The 12241-nt window shown below is 41.9% G+C and overlaps 1 protein-coding gene across 1 annotated transcript; it reads left to right on the forward strand.

Annotated features, from left to right (window-relative positions):
• Window positions 1-482: 482 nt before the first annotated feature.
• LOC129592694 (uncharacterized) lies at window positions 483-1871 on the forward strand. Its single transcript, XM_055488793.1, has 5 exons — window positions 483-796; window positions 896-999; window positions 1066-1182; window positions 1265-1321; window positions 1625-1871. The coding sequence occupies exons 1-5, from the start codon at window positions 639-641 to the stop codon at window positions 1759-1761; spliced, it is 573 nt and encodes a 190-aa protein (XP_055344768.1). The 5' UTR covers window positions 483-638; the 3' UTR covers window positions 1762-1871.
• The last annotated feature ends 10370 nt before the right edge of the window (window positions 1872-12241 follow it).

Here is a 12241-nt window from a genome sequence, read left to right on the forward strand (position 1 = left end):
AAAGTACGTGGTTGACATTAATGTACCAGTGTACAGTACGTGAGGTTTTTCCCATTACACCAGGAAAAGGTAAACAGCATTCATTAATGAATAACATGCGGTAATAATTTCAATACACCTTGCACCCTTCTAAGCTTTCTTTAAAATACTATGGAGAGTACCATGTACGAGTATTTCTCCTTTCTCTACCTAGGACTTAATTGATTTCACGCAAGAGCGAAGCTATTTATTGCAAAACAAAAGAGAAAACATTAGTAACTGTTGATTTCCCGATGCACAGTAGAAGTAACGCTGCTATGAAATCATTTACTTGCACTTTTGCTTTCGGTATAACCATTAGAATATGGAGGACAAGCGGGAAACGGTACATTCCATGCAGTAAATGAAAGAACTGTCCATCAAAGCCTGTGTATGTATGCTCCTACTAAGTAAAGATTACTGTGCACTGTGTGCAGTGATAGAGTTTTGCTATAAAGAAGCATCAAATTGCTTTAAGTACTTTCAAACTCAAACTGAAAAGCCACCCATAAAATTATCCTTTTCTGCAGAGCGTGAACAGTGAACGCGGCTTAAGAAATTTGATCAGGTTGTTTAACGTAATTGAAATTATCTTGGTTGTTCAGCATTCTGCATTAATAATGCTAACTTTGGAACCTGCACGTTTTAAATGCCTCTGTGTCGGTTTCGTGATGATCTGGTTATTCGGAATAGGACCCAACCTAGCCGTCGCCGACTGTCCAAACGGCTGGAATCGGAATCGCACAAGTTGTTATTACACCGGGCAAACATTTACTGGGTACGCAGAGCTTATCAGTTTCATTATATATGTACCTACGACCGTAGATTATAAATATAGATATAAAAGAAAACTTGCACGAAAAAGTAATAATTGCAGATTGACTTATTACGATGCCGCATCATTCTGCCAGTCTTTCGGTCCAAAGTGTCATCTGGTGGAAATCAATGACATGGACGAATATTTGTACATCAAGGACACTGGTAAAACGAGACAAATTTATTGTTGTCTAAGAACCCTGGAACCATTTGTTGTATTTGTCACCGTAGCGAAGTCTGTAACGTGGACCGATGGACCATGGATTGGAATGGTGCGTCTTACTGATTCGCAGTACTTTATGTTGCCTTCTGTGCGCCGGGAATCTGACGATCAGGCGCTAAACTTAAGTACGAGTACGAATGTAGTTCATCTGAAATATTATCTTTTCAACTGAATAATCATACCTGGTATTTTGTTGTCATGTTTTAGTAATGCAAAAATTATCTTGGAATACGCGTCAAGCTGCCTACCAGGATGTCGGCGGATGTAAGTAGTTAATTAGCTGAATAAATAATAAATAAATGGCACAGTGAAGTAGTAGCATCAAGTGGATGCAAAATATCGCGATAATTCTTTAACATACTTTCCGGATTCATTTGTTTAGCAGTTGTTTTTGTTATTAAACATTTTTCCTTAAGCAATAACAAATAAAGATAATAAGAAATTTATGAGATTCGCAAGAAATACAGTAGTCTTGCACCAATAATATTAATGTCTATGGTCGTAGAGGTTTTTGTTATTCTATCCATAATTGCCACGTAACGCATCTGATGGTGTTGAACGTTACAGTTGTTGGCGGATGGCCAGTAGCCGATGGATACGCTTACGGCGGAAATTGTGGTGGAATGAACAGTAACGGTAACTATCTGGGATTCTGGTCATGTACGCCGTCTGGAAGTCCATGGTGTGAAATTGATCTTGTGTAGAGTTGTATTGTGTCGACATAAAAAATGTGGATAAAACTTACAACGTTTTGTAAAAATTGTCAAGCTGTTGTGTACTACCTACTAAAATCATCACCATTATTAAAACCATCTCACCCTGAAACGACAGAACGGTATTACATGTACAGCTGTAAATACCCGATGAAGGGCGATCACAAGTAGTTAGTTTATCATGTAAAGTTGCAAGCTAGCCGTTGAAACAATAACAGAGATAGAGGTTGCTCTTGCGTAATGCGGCAGCAAAAACAACAAAATTTAAAATTGCCTACCATGTCTTTTGCGCAGAACTGCCGCACTAGGAACGGAGTAGCCATTCAAAATTATCTTAGCAATAAACAAAGGTAGCGGTAATGTTATACGTAAAGTTTTGTAATTAAAAACGTTTACATATTGGGAAAATTCAGTTACCACTCCTTTGTGCGGTCGTCAGCAATGCTCGACCACTACTGTACAGATGAACGAATGTTGACCTTGCTCTTACTCGGCATGCACCAAAAAGACCCACAATTGTCGTCCTCAAATCTTTGACACCGACTACGACGGTTAGCGCATCGAAGAAGGCTTGTGCTTCCTGTAACCAGTTCCCGAATTGAATCCATTCTTCGGGGAATTTGTAATCACCAAACCTTTCGGCTAACAGCGATAGCGTTGACGGTGTCCAGCAAAACACAACGCCAACCGTCAGCAATGTTAGCACGATGAATGCACTGCGATTTTCTTTGTATCGAGAGCGTAGCTCATCGCTTGAGGTAAAAGCTTTATCAACCGCATGATTACTACCGTTATTAGCCGGATTCGTGGAGCGCGTTCGCCAGCGCTCATCCAGTTCAAACCGAACAACTTTTTCGCGTTTCCATTTCATAGTTTTCCACAAACGAAACGGGTAAGAGATAATAATGAAAATGACCGGCGCGTGAACGGTCACTGGTTCCAGAATTTGTATATACAGGAAATACGCCGGTTCATTATACTGACATCCATACAGTTCGCCGGGTAAACGATACCACCAGGCATCAATTATTAAAATCGGCAGACACACGGCATGTACGCCTATCCATAATATGGTAACACACGTAATAATGGCTAAGCGACTGGTATGGTACTGGAAGTAGGAATGCGGAAAGGTCACCGCCCAGATGCGATTGCTGGTAATTATGAATTCCGACCAGATGACGCCGGTTGACGGATTGTTGGCTGCATAGCGGTAAATATCACATAAGACACTTCCAGGCCACCAATTTGGTTTCATCCATAAAAATAATAGTGTCGTAGTATGCTGATAAGAGTAAATAACCAAGATTGGCGATCAGGAGATTGATTAGGTAGATGTTGAACTGCGTGCGCAGATTCCGGTTTGCGAGCAGCTGCGATAAAATTGCCGCATTAAAAATGATGGTAGTTGTGCTGGTGAAAATCTTGAAACCAGCAACAAAATTCCACCGTACGTTGGTGAAATTGCTGTCGAACTGCGGTACGGTCGCGTTCGTTGTGTTATCTACGTCAGACATTATGACATAGGTGTTTCCAGTAACAAACTTCAGGAAAGCTGCAAGATGCAAGACATCGATCTGTGTATTGATGATATTAGGTTCAAACTCTGATCGTTCAAACGGCACCAGTGGCTTCGGTGGCGTGGCTTGCCTCTTTCGTCACTGATTTTTTACAGTAACTAAAGCGGGTCAATATTTTTTAAAACTTTCAAGTACTCTAAAAAGAGCAAGATCTCGTGAATCTGCCAAAACAAAAAAACTGGAAGAGAAACGAATCAGGAAAGAAATAACAGAAGGTGGCCCACTTAAGTGTATGTTGCCCATTTACTTATCATAGTGGCCCACTTAAGTGTTTTTACGGGTAGTGCTTAAAGCCACTACGGCTCAGTCGGCCAGCGTGGGAATCGGTATATTTTAATGAGGCTTGAATAGTTTCGAGGGAACGAGAAATGCCAGTAATTTTACTAATAGTTTATGCATTGCTTTCTACAAATACGTATACCAGTACCGTCTTAATGTGGTTGGTAATCATTGAACTCAGAACATACCGAGATTTATGTTTTCATATTTTGCTTAATGCGACCAATTTATCCCGTATTTATGATACAGAACAATTCTCGTCGATTTGCAAAAATTGCACTCAAGGAAGCCTAATATGTATACGCTATTGATTTTACTACTCTAGTATCTTCGAAATACAGTACAACTGCTCCTGCGTAGGGTTTAATTCCGATAATTATCAAAGAAAACCGGGAAATTTTTGTAGTAAACAGTATAGTCGACTAATTGTAAGGTGAAAAGAAAACTGCTTGTACCACGCATTAAGTGAGCAACGACGGCAATGGTTGGAAAAGGTTCCAGGGTCATGGAATCAAATAAAAGTACGACAACCGGGAGCGAGAAACACCTGGCTGGATCGCAGGTCTAAATTTATTACATTGTTTGGTTTGGACTTAAAATATGGTGAGATATGCAAAGCTCAAAAACAGCTTGTATAAAAAACAAAATGAGGAGAGATACGCAAAAATAGAGTGCTTAGGATCAGAGGCACTGTTACAGTATTTCAACGGAAAATCCATTTCTACAGCTTGACGTGGGGGACATTCTATAGCTTGACGCCATTAAAACGGATAAAAGCAGTTTGGCAGAGGAAACCTGACACTGCCAAGATTTCACAGGAGGATGCTGTAATACGTTTCCGTTTCTTATGCCTGCGGGAACAAATTACGAACAAAATGGAGACCGAAACCGGCAGAGTTACCGTCGCAGCTACTGCAAAGCTGTAAATCGCATGATTTAAGCCGCGCATAATTTACGCAGAGCTACATTTGGCGCGAATAGAAATATCCAGCACAATGACTATATGACAGATACATATACGAGAACTGTGTGTATTACGAGTTATAATCACACATAATAATCACACATAATGGCGAGATTATAATGCTATAGCACTTACATAAATCAAAAGTTACTGTAGTTGTTTTGAATAGCACGGCGTACAAGTTTGAAGTTGCAAAAAATAACTGCGAAACGCAATTGTGGATCATTAAAATGCATCAACTTACGATGCTGTAAAATTTAGATACCATGTGGACATGTGTTTCTTGATGGTTGACATACTGGAAATGAACGCGTAAAGTGGCACGTGCTGCCACTTCAACATAACGCCGGTCTAGCACTGGGCACAGGATGTTGTAGACTTGTAGTTAACGACACAAGCTCGATTTCTGCTTTCTTTAGCAAAACTTGTCCACGAGCAGGATGTCCATGGGTTCTGGGTGCACAAATTTGCACCACTTCATACGCAGTCCAGGGTACCGCGTGAAAGTTTTACGGTACCTCGAATGCCGATGGATATCCGGTTGGAGGACGCTCAATGAACAGCAACTTTCCTATATAAATGCACCGCGGTCCAGTTAAAGCCACAGTCACTTATTCTCTACCTTAACCAAAAGTCCAAAACAAGCCCTTCTGGTGTAAAGTTTGATTAAATCGTGTGATTTATTTTAAAAACAACCATGAAGGCAGCTTTGGTATTTCTTGCGTTAGCCGGTGAGTCAACTTCACAGTCTGTACTACAGAAATGCAAGCGCACGTTTTGCCGCACATATTTGCACAGTTTATGCCACTGTTTATTAGAAACATTAATTTTTACGACATACTGATGCAGTCGTCATCTCTCATCAGCGATATCAAAGGGGGCTAATATCTGAACATCCAAGCGGGACTTCTGTGGCATATGCATGGGTGGTGTTGTTAACTCTGTTATGTTACAGGCCTTGTCGCCGTTATGCACGCCCGCCCAACTCAGCAACAGCAAGGACCTCCTCAACAAGGAGGCCAACAACAAGGCCAACAAGGTGGTCCCCAACAAGGTGGTCAGCAACAAGGCGGTCAGCAACAACAAGGCAGTCAGCAAGGACCTCCCCAACAAGGAAGCCAACAACAAGGCCAACAAGGTGGTCAGCAAGTTGGCCAGCAAGGACCTCCCCAACAAGGAAGCCAACAACAAGGCCAACAAGGTGGTCAGCAAGGACCTCCCCAACAAGGAAGCCAACAACAAGGCCAACAAGGTGGTCAGCAAGGTGGCCAGCAAGGACCTCCCCAACAAGGAAGCCAACAACAAGGCCAACAAGGTGGTCAGCAAGGTGGTCAGCAAGGACCTCCTCAACAAGGAAGCCAACAACAAGGCCAACAAGGTGGTCAGCAAGGTGGTCAGCAAGGACCTCCCCAACAAGGAAGCCAACAACAAGGCCAACAAGGTGGTCAACAGCAACAAGGTGGTCAGCAAGGACCTCCTCAACAAGGTGGTCAGCAACAAGGTGGTCAGCAACAGCAAGGCCAACAAGGTGGTCAGCAAGGTCCTCCCCGAAAATAGTTTTGCGAAATTGTTTTGTCGCGTAATAATGACTTCGACGAGCGATATGTCATTGGATTAATGTAAGGCAGTTATGTTTGCCTCCTTCAGTTAATGCTGTGACTTGTCTGCCATTGGCTTTCATAAACCTGAATTGTGATACTCAACAAGTGCAACAACATACAAACTATCTCGAACCAGTCCGTTTCCGGCAATGCATATTAGGAAGAATCACTACAGAAACTTATTCTACAGATGCAGTCGTTGTAATGCGAACAGGTTGCGTTTAATGGGGCGCTAAAAAAATTATAATTTGTTGGGGTCATCCAACACTTGTTCCGGTGCTCACAAACCGGTTTTAAACTGTAGTTAGCGTTAAGCTGCTTCGTGTAAGCGACTAAGCGAAAACTAAAGGCCTCTGCGAAGTAGTGAGACGGAAGATCAGTCATGCTGTACAGTCTGCACTACAGGTTGTCGCGCTTTATATTTTCCCCTACCGTTCCCCGCCATCATTTTAAACTTTGAAGAAAATGCTAGAGAACTTCTCCGCAACTAGATGTGGCGGACATAAACGATTGTCATACCAGTGTAAACAAATTTTTCGCATGTATGTATGTATGCGCGTTTGGTTCAATGCGACCGGGTCAAATCCCTTTAAAACATCGAAATGGTTACGGGCGAGAGTATATCGCGCGAGTAGTACTTTGACTACGCGCGAGAGTTTCTCGCGCTAAGTCAATTAGGGTAAGCACGCGCGCGACTTACCGAAATTAAAAAGTTATCAATTTTGAACTGACTATTATTATACCTGAATTAATAACCAAGGTCAAAATTAATGTTATACTAGTGGCCGAATAATTTCTTGCATATATGCCAGTACTGTGTGCAAGCCGGCATAATTTCGTATTACAAGCCGGCACAATTGAGCTCCCTACCGGTACTCGTGACGGTTATAACTCTTCTTTTGTAATATTTACTCCTCTAAAATGGACTCGCCTTTGCTTAAAACTGGAGATCGTTTTATGTCATATGAAGCAGCTGTAAAAGCTGTCCAAGATTAAGCACAACTGATCAATCAAGTTTTTGCAAATCCTGGAGGAAACGCAAGGACATCGAAAACACATCCGTACCATGCAACTTTCCGATACAGTTCCGCCCGCCTTTAATCTAATGATGCTTCAAAAATCTCCGTTGGCTTGAGATTGGGAGTTGCCATATGCGAACCTCACGAATGTATGAAGTGCCAAAAACACGTTGATAAATACGGACATCATGGCCTATCCTGTGCGTTCTCCGCAGGTAGACATGCATGCATCCGCGTCTTGGCGGACTGAACGACATCGTTTGCCGGTCCTGTGTTTCAGCAGGGATCTCTGCGAAGTTGGAGCCTCGCCGCACGTCACATACGTCCGAACAACGTCCTGATGGCTGCACAACCTTCGCTTGGCAGAGAGGCTGAGAGAGGGATGTGTCTAGCTTGGGACGTCACGTGTGTCACGGTGTGTGGGCACTGTTGCGCGTTCCCACATCAAGTACGGTGGTAAACGCAGGCGCAGCTGCGTTGGAAGCGGAAGAGAAGAAGTCGCGGCTCTACTCGTACTTGAGTGGCAGATACATCTTTGCTCTTTTAGCTTTTGAAACAATGGGCCCCTGGGGACCGTCAGCTATCGGCATTATTAAAAAACTCGGCAGACGACTGAAACAACACACAGGCGAAATGCGTTCCCATGAATTTTTACGTCAACGATTGTCACTTGAAATTCAGCGAGGCAACGCGGCATCGGTTTTGGGAACAATGGAAGGAGCAGAAAAGTTTAATGAAATTTTGATGTTGTCGAAATTTTGATGTTTTCCGTTATTTTCAGGATAAATATTTTAACTAAATAGTTTACTGTCTAATTATGACGTAAACTATTTAGTGTTTGACAAATGCATTCATTTGTTGACAGGAAGCGCCGGTGCTCCGTTGCGTTCGTCGCCTTTGATCTCGTCCTCCTCCGGATAGTGGCTGGGATCGCGCATACTGATGGCCGGAAGAGTTCGGTGTTGACGGTCGGCCGGGTGACATCGTTCTCTTGATCGAGACCTGCTTGTTCCTGGTCCTCCTTCCCGATACTGCGGAATTTCGCCTGACCTTCGAGCAGCTCACGCGGTCAAATTCCGACGTCCGCGTCCAGTTGGAAGCATGAAATTGACTCATTCGAATGATGCAAAAATATCGACGAAATCCCTACCCATTTTTTGACGAAATATCTGCGGAATATTTTGCCATTATTCTGAAAAAATATCCGTGGACTATTTTGTAATAATCTGACGAAGTATCTGCTGAGTATTTGGCCATTTTGCGAAACAAAATCCGCGGATTATTTTGCAATTTTTTTAAGAATTATCTCCGGATTATTTTGTCAATTTTGCAAGAAATACCTGCGGAATATTTTGCCATTTTTTTATGATTTGTGTTTGACATGAGAAAAGTCGAATGCGGAAATGGACATCATTTTCCCCAGCAATCTTTCGGTCGGCAGCGATGTCCGGTGATTTATGTTAACGACAGCGCGCGGCCTGCGAATTTGGGACGATAATCGTGCTTTTCTTGGAGTTTTCTTTTGTCGCTGTATTCCACCGCTTTTGAGCGTTCTGGACAGTTTTTCGGCTGATTTTATGTTAACCTTATTGTGTGATTTCTATGTTGCGTCTTCATTAAATGTTTTACTTGGTTTGATGAATAGTTATATGAATACTAACTAAGTAACAAGGGTCCTCGACACTTTGCCGTTCTACTCTATGTTCTCCCGTTCCACACATCCAATCTGCACGCTCTAAAGTGCTACAGAATCCTCTCAGTGTCGAGAGTGTTCCTGCATCATAAATTTTCTGGAAAGCTCAATCCCCACAGTCCAGTGGTCACTCAAAAGCTTGTTACCATGGTGGCCATTAGCTTAACATGGGCTTTCTGTAAATCCTCAGATTGTTACTTACTATGGGCACAGAAGCACACTCTGTTAACATCTTCCAAAAATTCAAAAGTTTGCTCGTACCTCCTTAATGTAATAAACATCGTGCCAATCAACTCAAACAGCAATTAGTTATTTCGCAGGAAACAGCAATTATTTAAATATTTATTATTATGCAGTTAACCTTTTTACATGTTCAAAATCATCAGACATTATTCATCCGCGCTGGGCTTGTATTCTATTTAAGCGCGGCTGTTTAGCTTTTATCTGGACTTACGCTGATATACTCGCATGTACGGCACCGGCGAAGCCGGTTGCCGTACATGTGAGACGCAATGCAGATGCGTTGCCGTACGCAATGCAGATTTGGATAGCTGTGACTGAATGGTGTTTCTTAATTTTTGTATCTTTCAGTTAGCGGTTAATGTTGGTCATTTTATAGTTGTTAATGACTGAAAGTGGAATACGTTAATACAAAAACATAAACTGAAATCGTGCTTAAAATACTTCGTTTTGCGACTCGATGCCTGTTTTGCCTGTGCGATGCGATTCATACATAGGAATTCTTTACCTAAAAATGATTTATTAAGGTAGTAATTTTGACCGCTAAAGGCAGGTTTAGATAATTTGGTTTTTACCGAAAGTTTTGACTTCATCTGTCGTTTACCAGATAGATATTATAAACTGCCAAAATTAAATTAATTTGATTAAGCAAAAAATTTCCTGGAAAGTAATGTAATGTTAGCAGTTAGAAGATAATGTTACCAACAGTAGGCGATCTTTTGATTTAGCTCACGTTAATGAATGGAAATTATTGACGATTATTTTGTGCATTGTGGCCACTATATGTACTACGATAACTTTCGAAATTACTTTGTAAGCTGGTGAATGCACTCATTCCAATTGGTGCAGTACTAGGTTAGAGCCGTTACTAATTAGTTGTTCTAAAAACAACGTCTACAATGATTAACGTACCAAAACTGGATAAAGAGGTTGGCTTCCAGGCGCTATTTTGCTCCACCCTTTCTCAACGCTCCACCCTTCCTCAATGACCTTTCAATTCAGCAACTCAACGTACAACAACTTCCTCAATGACCTTTCAATTCAGCAACTCAACGCAACCGGCTTCGCCGGTGCCGCACATGCGAGTATATCAGCCGGGCTTGGCGGCCCCCGCTACTGGTACGACTGATAAACTCCTATGTACGGAAGGCTTTGCAGCGCGCTCTACTGAAGTACGAGTACTACTGCGCTATTACTACTTCTACCGCTCCTAATTTACACTACTTTGCTTACTACTGAACAGCAACTACCTACTGTCTAGTGTCTACCGTGTTTCTACACTAACTACTGCCACAGCCACTAACCTACGTTGAACGGCCCAGCCGTTACGGAAGACGAAATCTTACTATTTGACTCTTAGTGCGCACACATGCAGTGCCGTTGAAATAATAGTACAACGTCTAATGAGAAATTCCGACCAGATAACGCACGTTGACGGATTGTTGACGGCGTAACAGTACAGATCGCATAATATATTTCCGTTCCACCAATTCGGTTTCATCCACAGAATAGTGTCGCAGTATGCCGTTAACAGCAGGTAACCGAGATTGGCGATAAGAAGATTATCAGGTAGAGTTGAATTGCGTGCGCAGATTCCGTTTGGTCAGGAGCAACGATAAAAGTGCGGCGTGCAACACAGAATGTGATGGTTGTTGTGCTGGTGAAGACTTTCAAACCAGCTACAAAATTCCATCGTATATTGGTAAGATTGTCGTCAAATTCCGCTGATGTCACGTTCGTTGTGTTACCAATGGCAGCCATTATGGCCCTGATGAGTTAATTTAGTTAAATTATCAGAAAATGATCAGAAAATGAAAGTGCAAAAACAAAACCCCGGAGTAAAAGTATTGTGTGTAAGTATATCAATTACAGTAGGCACCGCACAGGGATATACAGTTGTAGGTGGAGTAAGGCGGAAAATATTTTAACGAGGAGAATATTTTAAACAAATTTTCTCTTTAAACAGTGTTATTGCTGTTAAAAGTGTTAGCACGCTATTTCGCTCTTGGCATCATAATTTTTGCTGTCTAAGATATTTGTCAGATTTGGCTTGCGTAGTATTTTTCAAAGCTTTTGTAGCGAAATTCCGTTTAAATTTGATTGATTTCTTTCGATGGCCAATAATAAAAGCTAACAGTTTGTTTGTTCATTAAAGCATTTAATTTTAATCTGTTTTAAACTGAACCAGCGTACGTAGCTTCCTGGGATCGTGTTTAAAGTGCTTCGCTGCACCCAGTTCTTGCTTCTTGCAACTACCTATTATTCAAGATCACTTATTTACATAACTGGTACTTACTAATTACTGCAAAGGTATTGGCACCTTTGGATTAGCGGAAGGCGCCGGAGTCCGTGGAAATTAAAACTGCTATTCGACTAACCGAGAAAACGCAAAATATGTTTAACAAACGCCACTAATTTTGTTTCTAATTAATGCTTTTAATATTCTACGGAAATATCTCGCCTTCTGTTTCGGCGTCGGCCTAATGTGGCTAGTAATCATCGACCATACGATGTTTTACGTTATCATAACGAGGGAGATTCCCGAACACGTCCGCGTCAGATCAGCATACACTTGGTAATAATAGAATCCTTAGAAATTCAGATATTTTCTTCAAAAATCAAAACACCCCCAGATAAAGAACTCGAATTTAGGGATCTCCGAGAAGCCAACACAGGTATGATGGCTGACTTCCATCGAAACGTCAGCAGGCGCCATACGCAATGTCCAGTTGGAAAAATGTACTGAGATGAACTTACTAGTATTAGTACGGCGTAGCGATGAGCGGTATTACAAGCTTACCGTACATCAGCTACGTTGATTTGAGTTTTTTTTTAAGTCTCTCGTCAGGTCACTTAACTTTTTATCCCAGACTAGAAACGTTACAATGGTCAGTTAGAAGCGCAGATGCCGGCTTTTTCACAAAGCAATTCGATCACTCTCTTACACCACACTCATCCGATCCGACGGGATCGCATGACCCTTTCGCGTACTGTCAGTGATCAGATTACCTACTGCGTAGTCCAAGCTAAGTGCGATGGCTTATCTTTCGATGATGTAACGTTTCCTGTTGTTTTTTCATTACGCTCAGCCGAAG

This window comes from Paramacrobiotus metropolitanus, unplaced genomic scaffold (genome assembly GCF_019649055.1).
Source record: "Paramacrobiotus metropolitanus isolate TYO unplaced genomic scaffold, Prichtersi_v1.0 Parri_scaffold0000054, whole genome shotgun sequence".
Classification (NCBI taxonomy): domain Eukaryota; kingdom Metazoa; phylum Tardigrada; class Eutardigrada; order Parachela; family Macrobiotidae; genus Paramacrobiotus; species Paramacrobiotus metropolitanus.